Source organism: Phragmites australis, chromosome 1 (assembly GCF_958298935.1).
Source record: "Phragmites australis chromosome 1, lpPhrAust1.1, whole genome shotgun sequence".
Classification (NCBI taxonomy): Eukaryota; Viridiplantae; Streptophyta; class Magnoliopsida; order Poales; family Poaceae; genus Phragmites; species Phragmites australis.
In genome coordinates this window covers 13,775,352-13,788,296 of record NC_084921.1, presented here as the reverse complement: position 1 = coordinate 13,788,296, position 12,945 = coordinate 13,775,352, and the positions used below count along the sequence as shown (strand labels likewise).

The window sequence follows — 12,945 nt, the reverse complement described above, 5'->3', positions numbered from 1 at the left end:
CAAACTAAATAGATGCAACATCCAAAATCAACTACTGCCAAAAATTGATCGCAACATCTCACATTTGCCCATAGACAAGCTTGCCTTTTCATTGGATCCCCTCCTCTACATCCAGTGAGGTGACCGAGGCTCATTGGATCTAACAGCGTGTACCCTGGCCGTAGCTCGTTGAAGCAGGGCAAGAAGACACCCTCACAATGGTCGTCATCGTGCTCCTCGACCAGATTTTGCTGGAGAAGCATGTGCGAGAGAGCTAGAGGGGAGGGGGGATGAGGGAAGGAGGACAGAGCGTAGAAGCAGTATGTATGTGTTTGGAGAGAAAGGAGAGGAAGAGATCGAGCGACGAGCACATCGGACATGACAAGGAGCTAATGCAGGTAGCAGCTGCACCATGGTGTTGCATAATGAGAAAGCAGATGAGACGTGGAAATGGAAAAAGCAAGGAGAGAGGAGAGAGAACAATGAGTGGATGAGGATGGATGGAGGCCAAGACGTTTCAATGTGTCAGCTCGTGGTTTCCTGGCCTCGATAACGAGCAACGAAGGTAAACCATCAGATTAAAATGATAAGGATCTCATGATAGATATTGTGTCTGACGCATCGGACATCAGACTTGTAACATTATCATAGTATTTTTACCGTCATAATATGATACAATACATGATCAGCATGGCTGTCATCACGAGGGTTTTGGTCATAAAAGGACAGATTTTTTTAGTGATTATTTATCAGAAACATTTTTTTAATACACCGAATATTATATTTACAATTTATATATTAAATATTTTTTTGATATTTTGATTGAATGGGCCCGTTTTAGTTTTGGCCTGGCGAGCAAAATCTTAGGACCGGCCCTGCCCAGACGCTGCATGTCCTCCCGCGGTCGGCGCCGCCGTGGCGGCATCGGCAATGCCGCTGCCATCTCCGGCGACACCGACCTTACTTCCATGGGGTGTAGACTGAGCCTGATGCGCTCCTCTTGCCATGGCCGACGAGATGGCCGCCGCCAGCGCCGTGGTGAAGTTGGGGTCGGCCGTGATCGCCGCGGTCACTGTCTCCATCACAGACTGCTGCCGCGCGCCCAGCCCAGTCGGCATCGTCGTCGTTGGAGCCCTCTGCGGGAGGCACATGGCCAGAGGCGAAGGCACCGGGAACGGCGTCGCGGGGGCCGCATCAGGGTGCATTGGTGCACCCAGCGGGAGGTGGAGGCCGTGAGGCAGGCCGCCGCTCCCGCCGGCGCTCGGCGGCTGCGTGAGGTCGAGGGTGATGGTTGGGAACGGCGCTGACGCGGAGAGCGTGGCCATAGTGGAGGCGAAGGGGATGCTGGAGTGGTGGAAAAGCGCAGCGGGGTGGCCGAGGAGGGCTGCGGCGCCGTCGCGGCTGGTGGCTGGGCCAGAGAGGAGCATGGCCGCCGCGGCGGACGTGGTGTTTGCCATGGTGGTGGCCGCCGGCGGTAGCGGGTGGTTGTGGTTGCCCTCATAAGTCGTGACCAGGATGGTCTTGTCGTCGGCGCACCGTTGCACCTGCAAGCGTGCACGTACAATTTAGCTTGATGCCTGCCTTCACGTAAGCATGCATGGATGTCGTGGGATCTAGAATATCGCGGCGAGTGTTTGGTGAGCTATCAGGGTCTCTGCACTGAAAACAACAGAAGCGTGGTGCGTTGCAACTAGCTAGCGAGTGGCCAATGTGCCATTTTATGCAGTTCGTAGATGTGTGTGGATACAGCTAGATAGATGGAGAGTGGACATAGAGGTAGACGGTGATATAATATGCTTGGAAATGGAATTATTGGAGTAATAGCGTATGCAAGGGTGCAGCTATAAATCATTGTGTATGTTCATATTAGCATGCATGGAGATACGACATGTACATGTGTCTTCTATTGACTATAGGAGTTAGCTGTAAGTTAACAGTATGTATATATGATCTTGCTTAGTTAATTCACATATCAAGTTTCAAAAAACCAACACATGTCAGGGATTAGGTACGTATATACTTGTGCATATGCAAGATAGGGGACTGGTTGACATTGAAATTTGTTATTTTATGGTTTGTAATCAGTGGCGGACTTAAGATGGATTGCTAGGGAAGGCTCATCTTCTTTCTCTCTCTTCTTCTCCCTCCTATCTCTCATTTCTCTCCCTAGAGCAACAGAGGGGGTGGGGACTTGCGCCCCTCGCACCCCCTAAGATCCGCTCTTGGCTGTAATAGTTACTTTAGGTCCATTTTAGCATCCATTTTGGTGCATGCAGAGTTCATGCGGTTATGTGTACCATACTAGCAAGTTAGCTATTAAATGAGCTTAAATCACAATCCTTTGATGAGTTTCTACTAGCTATTTTTCCCCTGAGGTTAATTCGGTAAGGGAATATTTAATCAGTCAACAATGGTAACCGTACCTTTTCTTTAGCAATGAAATGGTAGACTTTAACCTGATGAACTATCATAAAGTTTTCTTTTCGGTTTGAGAACACATGTAGATACCATACCTAGGAGAAAAAAAACATGTAATATAAAATTGCTAATGTCTCAAAGTACCAGAGTTCGATCATGCAATGTGCGATTCAATCAGGCTTGGATACATTATTATAAAAAAAAATCAGGCTCGGATTAAAGTTTCTACCTCGGCAGTCAACACCTAAACTCCGCAAGTGTAAGGAAATGATGTAATGCGCGTAATATTTCAACAAGATCGATGACTATGGATGGGTATATATAGGTCACGGATATATTTACCTGCTTCCTCACGGGGCATGCCACAGCCATTGTGCACCGGTAGTACGCTCTCGGGCATGGGTTACCCTTTGCCATCTTCTGCCCGTACTTCCTCCATTGACACTCATCGCTAATCTACAGTTACACAGAATGCAAGGTAAACACATGTTATGTTCAGGGCGTACGTACGTATCAGTAAATCCATATTTACAAACATGCAAAACTGGTTCTTCCATTTGTTGCACCACGTACATATATACTGTGTTCTGGATTATTTCATTTAAACACGTCATTTGGGATAATAATTTAATAACTCAATGTAGGTACGGATAATTACCATAGGTGCCTCAGATCGCGCGCGCACGGACACCCTCGCCTTCCGGCCCTGAAACTCCGACGACGCCTGCTCGCCGTTCTCCCTCGGCGTCGCCGTCCCATCTTGAGACATCTCCCTCTTGCCGTCGACGACGTCATTACTATTTCCTGCATTGCTCAGCGAAGGCGAGGCTTCGCCGCCCCCCTCGCTGTCCTCGTCCTCCACTCCGGCGTTTGCGCCATGCGTCCGCGCCATGGAGGACGCGCGTGCCTCCAGCAACTGCTGCGTCGACGTATTGGGCGCGCCCGCGGTGGTCAGGTGGGTCTGCATCGAGATTTGGTGGCGATCGACAAGTACATGTCGTTCGTTTAGTCAAACAGGAAAGCGAGGAAGCAATTGGAAGTTTGCATGCATGAGATGAGCACATGCTAACTACTACTGCCACAGTAATCAAGATGTAGTTGGATGTGCCACTGAGCAATGCAAACTGGAAGGTGTTAGATTGATCTCTAACCCTAACTGGACCCAACGGCCCAGTTGGGCCCTTGATCAGCGCCCTGATCGGGGGCGCCCAGCCCACTATGGCTGGAGGGCCCCTGTCACCCTGCGCTATATAAAGAGGTGGGGGCCGGCGGCTCTTTTCACGAGGTTCGACTGAGCCGTACACCCCACCGAAACCCTAACCCTAATCCGATCTAAGAGGGGCGCAGCCAGTGACGGGAAGCCACCAGCCACGCCGCCCTGCTCCACCACGTCGACGGCTACACCAACGCCGTCCCCGACCGTCGCTGCCCGTGCGCAGACTCCATCAACGAACGTGATGGAGGCATCTGGATCATCTACTCCGGAGCTGTCAGGTTCGTCCCTCCACCTCTCCTCTCAGTCTCTCTGTAGGTCTTTGATTCAATTGAGAAACTTGTAGCCTCTCGGGCCTACCCTAGATAGTTTCTATAGTGTCAACAATGGTATCAGAGCATCGGTTGCTAGTGTAGATCTCGACAAGGGCTAGAATCGATTAGAAAAGGAAGTGGAAGGTTAGATCCAGTGCGGGTCTAAGAAGAACAGAGGGTTTCGGCATAACCTTAACCCTAATTGGGTAAAAGAAAGAAGAGAAGGAGGGCTCGGCACGCAAGGCCGAACCCTAGAATCCGCAGACACTCTCTGGGGAAGAAGAACAGTGAGATCCCAAACCCTAGCACAGTGAAACCCTAACCCTAAATTTCCTAAACGGTTAAATCCGAGCAGCAGAGAAGCAAATAGAAGGGGAAGAAGGGGAAGGGGAGGCTTACCTCGCCGTTGCTGACACCGCCGTAGCGCGGCTCGCCGGCGCGCGGGGAGAAGAAGGCCGAGCCGGGGCGCTGCCCGTCGGGCTTTGGCCAAAAGGGGCGCCGCAGCCAGGCCGCTCGACGGCGGCGCGCTCACCCGCTGGGGAGCGCGCTCGCCGGCGAGAGGGACGGCGACGGCGCCAAGTCCTCGGACTTCGCTCGCTCGCTCGTGCTCCGCTGCGGCTGAGAGAGAAAGAAGAGAGAGGGGCGAATGAGCTAGGGTTTCGACCGCAGCCGGCCGAGCGCCGTTTTTGTTCGCGCGACTCTGACGGACGGCCGTCGGATCGGCGCGGACGGCCGAGATTGAACGGGCCGCTTCGCGGCCCAGGCGGGGCGCGCGGCTGCGGCACTTTGCCGGCCCAGGCCCACGTTGCGGCCTGGGCAGGCAGTGCGCGCGCGCGACCGAGATGGGCCGAGCCGGTTGGGCCGAAAAGGTATTGGAATTTATGAATTGGCTCAAAAAGATAATAATAAAAAAAAAAAAAAAAAAATAGTAATAATAATATTATTAATAATAATAATAATTTTTCCCTGTGGGTAAAATTCATGAATACAGTTCATTTTTCCGCTGCGTATTTAAAGTTTTTTTTTTCATTATTAAATTCGAACCAACGGGAGAATTTAATTTTGAAAAATGGATATGTTTATTATAATGTTGTTATTATTCTGACCAACGTTGATTAATGGCAATATTATAATGAGATTAATCATGCATTAATTCTATTTCTGCCCAACGGTGATGTAGATTTAATGTATAAACAACTGTATGTTTTAATTTTGACCAACGTTGGAATCAAGGCATGCAATTGTTGTTATTATTTATGTTCTCACTGTATATGAATTGTGTTTTCAGGCGGATACAATTTGATGAGTTGTATCAAAGAGATCCCCACTCTCAAAGGTGACAACTACACGGAGTGGAAGAAAAAGATAGACCTGGCCTTCATCTTGGCTGAGGTGGACTGGGTAGTCACCTCACCGTGTCCCACTGAACCTGTGGCACCGGTGAGGGAGACAAACGAGGCTGATGCCGCTTGGGCAACTAAAGAAAGGGATTTTGAATACCAAAAGATGTCCTATCACCTTGAGCATAGGAAGTGGTTCACTGCCAACAAGAAATGTTTGGCTGTGATAAAGAACACGATTGAGCCTGCAATTTTGGGCTCAATCCCAGAGTATCACACGGTCACCGAGTACCTCGATAGAATAAAGAGTCAGTTCACTGGCTCTTCAAAGACATATGCTACCCAGCTAATAAAGCAGCTGGTGACAGAGAGGTACTCTGGAAATGGTGGCATAAGAGAGCACATACTAAGGATGAGCAATTTGGCATCCAAGCTGAAACCAATGGATCTGACTCTCAAGGAAGAGTTCCTTATCCATCTGATTTTTGCTTCTTTGCCAAAAGAGTTTGACACCTTTGTTGTCAACTACAATATACAGCCCGAGAAGTGGGACTTAGAGAGGCTCATGGCTATGTGTGTGCAAGAGGAGGAGAGAATAAAAGCTTCCAATGGTGGCACTATCAATTATATAAAAGACAACAAGAAAAAGAATTATAATGCTAACTCCTCCTCAAAGTCAAAGGGAAAAGGTCCACATCAGCCTCAGCAGAATAAGTTCACAGTGGAGAAAAACCAGTGTCTCCATTGCAAGAAGACGGGACATTATAAGAAAGATTGTCCCGATTTCTTAAAGATGATCATGGCAAAGAAAGGTGAGAACATTATTACGTTCATAAATGAATCCCTGTATATACAGTATTCGAAATCTACTTGGTGGATTGACTCAGGTGCAACTGTTCATGTTGCTAATTCTTTACAGGGATTCCGTTCGACGAGGACTACGCAAAGAAGAGAAAGACACATTAAAGTTGCAAATGGACTCCGAGCAGATGTTGAAGCTATTGGCGATCTTTCTCTAGAGCTTGCTGATGGTTTCACACTTTTACTTAGAGATGTACTTTATGTTCCCTCTTTACAGAGAAACTTGATTAGTGTTTCATGCTTGGACAATGATGGATATGATTGCCATTTTGGAAATGGCAAATGTAAGATAACATTTAATAATGCATGTGTTGGTCTTGCTATCTTACAAAATGAGCTTTATTTATTATCACTACGTGATGATGTGAATGTTGTATGCGATGATGGGAACGTTGCGTGCGACAATGAGAATGTATCCTCGTCTGCGGATGTAAACAGAAAACGAAAGAGAACTCACGATGCGTCGTCGAAATTATGGCACTGTCGTTTAGGCCATATTTCGAGGGGGAGAATAGAAAGACTAGTTAAGAATGATATTCTTCCTTCGTTAGAGTTCTCAGATTTAGAACAATGCAGGGAATGCATAAAAGGAAAGTATGTAAAGAAAATTAAGAAAAATGCCAAACGAAGCACAGGAATTCTACAGATTATTCATACAGACATCTGTGGTCCGTTTCCTGTAAAGAGTGTGGATGGTTATGATTCGTTCATAACATTCACAGATGATTACTCCCGTTATGGCTATATTTATCCAATCAAAGAAAGAACAGAAGCATTGGATAAATTTAAGATATTTAAGGCAGAAGTTGAAAACCAACACAATTTAAAGATTAAGATAGTCAGGTCCGACCGTGGGGGGGAGTACTATGGTCGGCATACCCCATATGGCCAAGTTCCTGGACCTTTTGCAAGGTTCTTACAGGAGAATGGCATAGTTGCCCAGTATTCTACACCGGGCGAACCTCAGCAGAATGGAGTAGCTGAAAGGCGCAATCGTACCCTGATGGATATGGTGCGCAGTATGATAAGTTACTCCACCTTACCGTTGAGCCTGTGGATGGAGGCGTTAAAAACCGCCATTCATATTCTCAATAGAGTACCAAGTAAGTCGGTGCCCAAAACACCGTATGAGTTGTGGACAGGAAGAGTACCCTCACTAAACCACTTACGTGTGTGGGGGAGTCCTGCTGAGGCTAAAGTATTTAACCCAAACATTGGGAAACTAGATCCCAAAACAACAAGTTGCCATTTCATTGGCTACCCAGAAAAGTCAAAAGGTTTTCGTTTCTACTGTCCAGACAGACATACAAAGTTTGTAGAAACGAGACACGCTGTCTTCCTAGAGGATGAAATGATGAGGGGGAGCATGGTAGCTCGAGAAATTGACCTTGAAGAGAAGCGGGTGTATGCACCCACTCCGATGATTCATGAGCCATTTTTCTCACTACCTGCTGTCACTGCACCGACAGTGCAAGATACTGTGGTGCCAGCACCTGTTGTTATTCCACCTGTGGCAATAATGAATGACGATGAGGAACCTGTTCTTCAGGATTCTGTAGAACCTATTGCCACACATGAGGGGGAGCAACAACAGCCTCAAACAGAAGATGTGCCAAATGTGGAGGCCCCTAGAAGGTCTCAAAGAGTTAGAAGATCAGCTATTCCTGCTGATTATGAAGTGTACAACACTGAAGAATTTCAAATGGAGGATGATCCCACCTCATTTGAAGAAGCCATGAGAAGTGATCATTCATCAAAGTGGCTTGAGGCCATGGAAGATGAAATGAAATCTATGAATGCCAATAAAGTTTGGGACTTGGAAATAATTCCTAAAGGAGCCAAAACAGTAGGCTGTAAATGGGTCTACAAAACCAAACTTGACTCCCAAGGGAATATAGAGAGATATAAAGCGCGACTTGTGGCAAAAGGCTTTACGCAAAGAGAAGGGATTGATTACAATGAGACCTTTTCTCCAGTCTCATGTAAGGATTCCTTCAGAATCATAGTGGCGTTAGTGGCACATTACGATTTAGAATTACATCAGATGGATGTAAAGACGGCATTTCTCAACGGGGACTTGGAGGAAAATGTTTATATGGCACAACCGAAAGGATTTGTCATGGAAGGAAAAGAACGAATGGGATGCCGCCTAAAGAAATCCATTTATGGATTGAAACAAGCTTCAAGACAGTGGTACTTGAAGTTTGATCAGACAATAAGGAATTTTGGGTTTAAAGAGAATGTAGAGGATAATTGTATCTATGCAAAGTTTAAGAATGGGAAGTTCATCTTCCTTGTCCTGTATGTAGATGATATCTTACTTGCTAGTAGTGATGTCAGTCTACTACTGGAGACAAAGAAGTTTTTGTCCTCGAAATTTGATATGAAAGATCTTGGTGAAGCTTCGTTCGTTCTAGGGATCGAGATTCACCGAGATAGAAGTAAAGGGGTATTAGGACTATCACAAAAGGCATACATAGAGAAGATCTTAAAGAAATTTAGTATGCACAAATGTAGTCCCTCACCTGCTCCTATAGTCAAGGGCGACAGATATGGGGATTTTCAATGCCCCAGGAACCAGTATGAGATCGATCAAATGAAAACGGTTCCATATGCTTCAGCTGTCGGAAGCTTACAATATGCTCAAGTATGTACGCGCCCTGACTTGGCATTTGTTACCGGGTTACTTGGCAGATTCCAGAGCAATCCTGGAACAGAACACTGGAAATTAGTAAAGAAAGTCTTGCGTTATTTGCAAGGAACGAAAGGCCTCATGATGACGTATAGAAGATCAGATTCACTCCATATAGTGGGATATTCTGATTCTGATTATGCGGGAGATGATAGAAAATCCACGTCTGGATATGTATTTACTCTCGCAGGGGGAGCTATTTCATGGAAAAGCTCAAAACAAACCGTCACTACATCGTCCACAATGTATGCCGAGTTTGTAGCGTGTTATGAGGCAACGGGGCAGGTGAACTGGTTAAAGAAGTTCATACCCGGTTTGAAGGTGGTTGACGACATCTATAGACCACTTAAGTTATACTGCGATAATAATCCAGCAGTACAGTATGCTCACAACAATAAGTCAAGTGGTGCTGCCAAACACATTGACATAAAGTATTATGTTGTGAAAGATAAAGTCCGGGATCATGTCATAAGTCTTGAGCATATAAGTACCAAAAAAATGCTCGCGGATCCGCTTACAAAAGGCTTACCACCCAACGTGTTCAGAGAACATGTAGCCGGCATGGGTTTAAGGGAAAGCCTATAAAATTCCTGGACAAAAGAAGGCCCAAAAGTTAAGTATCTATTTCAGAACAGAGTGGTGTGTTTTAGTTGTTAAATCTATCGGCAATTGACCGTGACGATGAGACATGCTCTATGCGCTAATCTGTAATGGAATGAACAAAAGTAAATGATATGAAAATGAAAGATGGAATGAGATCAAGGGGGAGATTGTTAGATTGATCTCTAACCCTAACTGGACCCAACGGCCCAGTTGGGCCCTTGATCAGCGCCCTGATCGGGGGCGCCCAGCCCACTATGGCTGGAGGGCCCCTGTCACCCTGCGCTATATAAAGAGGTGGGGGCCGGCGGCTCTTTTCACGAGGTTCGACTGAGCCGTACACCCCACCGAAACCCTAACCCTAATCCGATCTAAGAGGGGCGCAGCCAGTGACGGGAAGCCACCAGCCACGCCGCCCTGCTCCACCACGTCGACGGCTACACCAACGCCGTCCCCGACCGTCGCTGCCCGTGCGCAGACTCCATCAACGAACGTGATGGAGGCATCTGGATCATCTACTCCGGAGCTGTCAGGTTCGTCCCTCCACCTCTCCTCTCAGTCTCTCTGTAGGTCTTTGATTCAATTGAGAAACTTGTAGCCTCTCGGGCCTACCCTAGATAGTTTCTATAGTGTCAACAGAAGGACCCAACTGGAGACTTTCAGAGCCTTATTCAGATATCATTGCCGTGTTATTCAACAATGGATTTTTGCAAATCAAATCATTTTGAGGCGAATATGCGAATTAAATTATTGGTTTGGGGTCGAGGAATTTTCCCTTGAGAAGATCACAACGAAAGTTTCGGAAGAAATAATGTACTAATCGAGTTTTTTTTAGAAGGGTGGCAGGAGGACTGCCGTTTTTATTAGATAAGGAGTAAAAAGAGAACACATAAACGAAACCAAAAAAGCGGAGGAAACAAGAGAAAACTCGTTTCTGGCCGTGGACAGCTACTAGCTAGCTGAAATCGGAGCCAAAAACACATAATATTTGATTATATTATGTGTGGCATCCCTTTGGTCCATGCTCCTATGATTCTATCACATAATATTTGATTATATTATCTGGGGTAATTTTTATGTATATGATTAAACTGAGGCATGCATAAACTCCTGTGGCAGGATTTGATGAGGATCTTACATGAACGTACGTGCGTGCGTGCACGCAAATTTAGCTATATGTCGAATAAGAACCGAGCTTATAAAAGTTTTGTAGTCGGATGCACCCGGATTCAAATGAAGCTAAGAGATGGTAATAATTCCATAAGTTCAGACGACCAAATCTCCTCATAAAGGGAAAAGCTGTAACTCACTAAGATGACAAACAAATTTCCTTGTAGATTTGATTCTCAAATAAGAATGAATTGAAGAAGCTACCAAACAAGTGTTCAAAAGAAGATATATATCTCAAAAAATTAACAAGTCTAGAATCTAGATAGCCAGATTTAGAAGAGTAATTAGAGCATGTTTAATGCAAGAATTCCACAGGAAACTTTCAATTTTCGTCGAAATATGAAATTTCTTTTTTTGCTGTGTGTCCAAATTGACCACAAGTATTCCTTCCAAAAAATTCCCTCGTGTAAAAAGAACCCAAAAAAAAAACAAGCAACAAGATCGAAAATGAAATTGAGAGAACAAAACATACTCCAGAAGACGGGGAGATCAAGATTCAAGTATTATAATCGGAAGAATTATCACTTACATGAGCCCGTGATGATCGATTGTTCAAGAGATCAGGATGGTGATGATGTGGGTGGTGCTGCGTGACCTGGAGAAGCTGTTGGTACAGCATGCCGTAGCTCCGGGTGAGCTCCTCCAGCATGCCCCGCAGCCGCCGGTTCTCCTCCACCACCCGCCGGAGTTCCGATTCCACCGCCGTCACCTCTATCTACATACACATACACACCGTATAATAGCAGGTAGGTAAGATCTATTAAAGAAAGCAAACGAGGAAAAAAAAGATCCTCAAAAACCTATAAAATTAACCAACTTTATGATTCTCCACCGTCCCCCCTTCCTCGTCGCCAGCGCTTGTTGTTACGGAAGTGGTCTTGGTCAACAGGTCTAGCCCAATCTACACCGCAAGAACTACACCCGATCAATTCACACAGTGTGCAAAGGGTAGCCAACCGCTCAATTTCAGCAATCAGCACGAGCCGGCCGGAGGCCGCCATATGCATATACCGGCTGATGATCGAGGCGACTCACGTTGACGTCGTCAAGGCCACCGCCGGGCACCCCCCGTCTGCAGTCGTCTTGCCGTCGGGCACCAGAGTCTCGCCAGAAGAAGTCCACCTCCCTGATCTCACCCCGGCGCGCGCCCTCCTCGTCGCGCCGCCGGCCGAAGGTGGTGGCTCCGTGGTGCAGCGAGAGACCGCCGTGCTCCATGGCGTCTCCCCGCTCAGCTTCCTCGTGGACGCGTTCGCGGCGGTGGCGCTGCTGCGGCCTCGTCTCCACACGGAAAGGACGGAGAATACTGGGCTCTATGGTTACGTGTGTCAATTAGTGTAAAGGGTACACACAAAAGGAGCCAAAGCTAATAGACTTGGACTTTGAACGGGAGTAAATAGAACCAACAACAAATAAATACAATACAAGAAAGAAAAAAAAGAGGTGGGTGTGGACCAATGGGAAGGCGAGAAGGGGAATCTTTTTAAATAATATTATTTCTTAAAAAATTGTAAAAGTATAATTTAAAATTAAAAAATTACAAATATAGATGCCAGTAAGCACTCCGATTACCGACTAGCCACTTATCGACTATGGAAGTTTTAATATTCTATTTAGCACACGCATGGACAAGAGACAAGGGCTTGTCAGCACACCAGACCTGTTGACACTTCGTGTGCTCATATATCTTACTGCTCGATCTATGACCTATTTTCGTAGTCAACTGTAGAGTGGGATCTATCGGTACATAGAGTGTCAACAGGTACCATCATATCTTTGTGTGCCAACACGTGCAGTGCGCTGCTCATGCCCCCCTGGCGGGCCCACATTTTAATTTTGAAAAAAAATAAAAACTTTTTCTAAAAACTTTTTCGAGAAAACTTTTTTTTAACTTTTACTCAATTTTTTTCTCAAAACTTTTCTTGTTAACTTTTTCAGAAAATTTGTTCCAAAATTTTTTTCTAAAAATGAAGAGGTGGGTGGAGCTATCTAAAAAGTTGCTACTTCTACCCCCTAGCGTGCGAATTATCTTTGTCCTCTCACCAAATAGGATATCAGCACTCTAATATTGATAAGTGGCTAATCAACAATTAGAGTACGACTGTTATCTAAATGTATAATTTTTTATTTTAAATTATATTTTTGTAATTTTTTAATAAAATTATATTATTTTTAAAAAAGATTCACGAGAAGGGTCGCATGGCGCGGGTGGGCCAGCAGCGTCAGGCGCTGCGTTGCATAACGTGGGGGATGGGAGGGGGCAGATCGGTAATTGCGCATGTGTGTCCACGTGGGGGAAGGGAAAGTCGGCTTTAGGTTTTTTGGTTGGGGGTGGCAAGTGATAGGTAATCTCTGGCTTAC

General features: G+C 46.0%; 1 protein-coding gene across 2 annotated transcripts; it reads right to left on the bottom strand.

Moving 5' to 3' along the window:
* Positions 1–603: 603 nt before the first annotated feature.
* On the bottom strand, positions 604–11,928 carry LOC133910482 (transcription factor WRKY5-like). 2 transcript variants are annotated; one of them, XM_062352866.1, is made up of 6 exons: positions 11,599–11,928; positions 11,405–11,488; positions 11,117–11,302; positions 3,056–3,358; positions 2,740–2,853; positions 604–1,523 (listed from the first exon to the last, which is right to left on the bottom strand). In XM_062352866.1, the coding sequence occupies exons 1-6, from the start codon at positions 11,800–11,802 to the stop codon at positions 843–845; spliced, it is 1,572 nt and encodes a 523-aa protein (XP_062208850.1). In that variant the 5' UTR covers positions 11,803–11,928; the 3' UTR covers positions 604–842. The 2 variants fall into 2 exon arrangements, with proteins under 2 accessions (XP_062208850.1, XP_062208855.1); XM_062352871.1 differs by having other exon boundaries at positions 11,623–11,928.
* Between the last annotated feature and the right edge of the window lie 1,017 nt (positions 11,929–12,945).

What these genes read in the sequence shown, in the direction of transcription:
- LOC133910482 (XM_062352866.1), bottom strand. Translation starts at nt 11,802, where the DNA reads ATGGAGCACGGCGGTCTCTCGCTGCACCACGGAGCCACCACCTTCGGC. An exon ending in GGACGGTGGAGAATCATAAA is followed by an intron (nt 11,303 to 11,404) that starts GTTGGTTAATTT and finishes ATGTGTATGTAG; the next exon opens with ATAGAGGTGACGGCGGTGGA. An exon ending in CATGCCCCGTGAGGAAGCAG is followed by an intron (nt 1,524 to 2,739) that starts GTAAATATATCC and finishes GCACGCTTGCAG; the next exon opens with GTGCAACGGTGCGCCGACGA.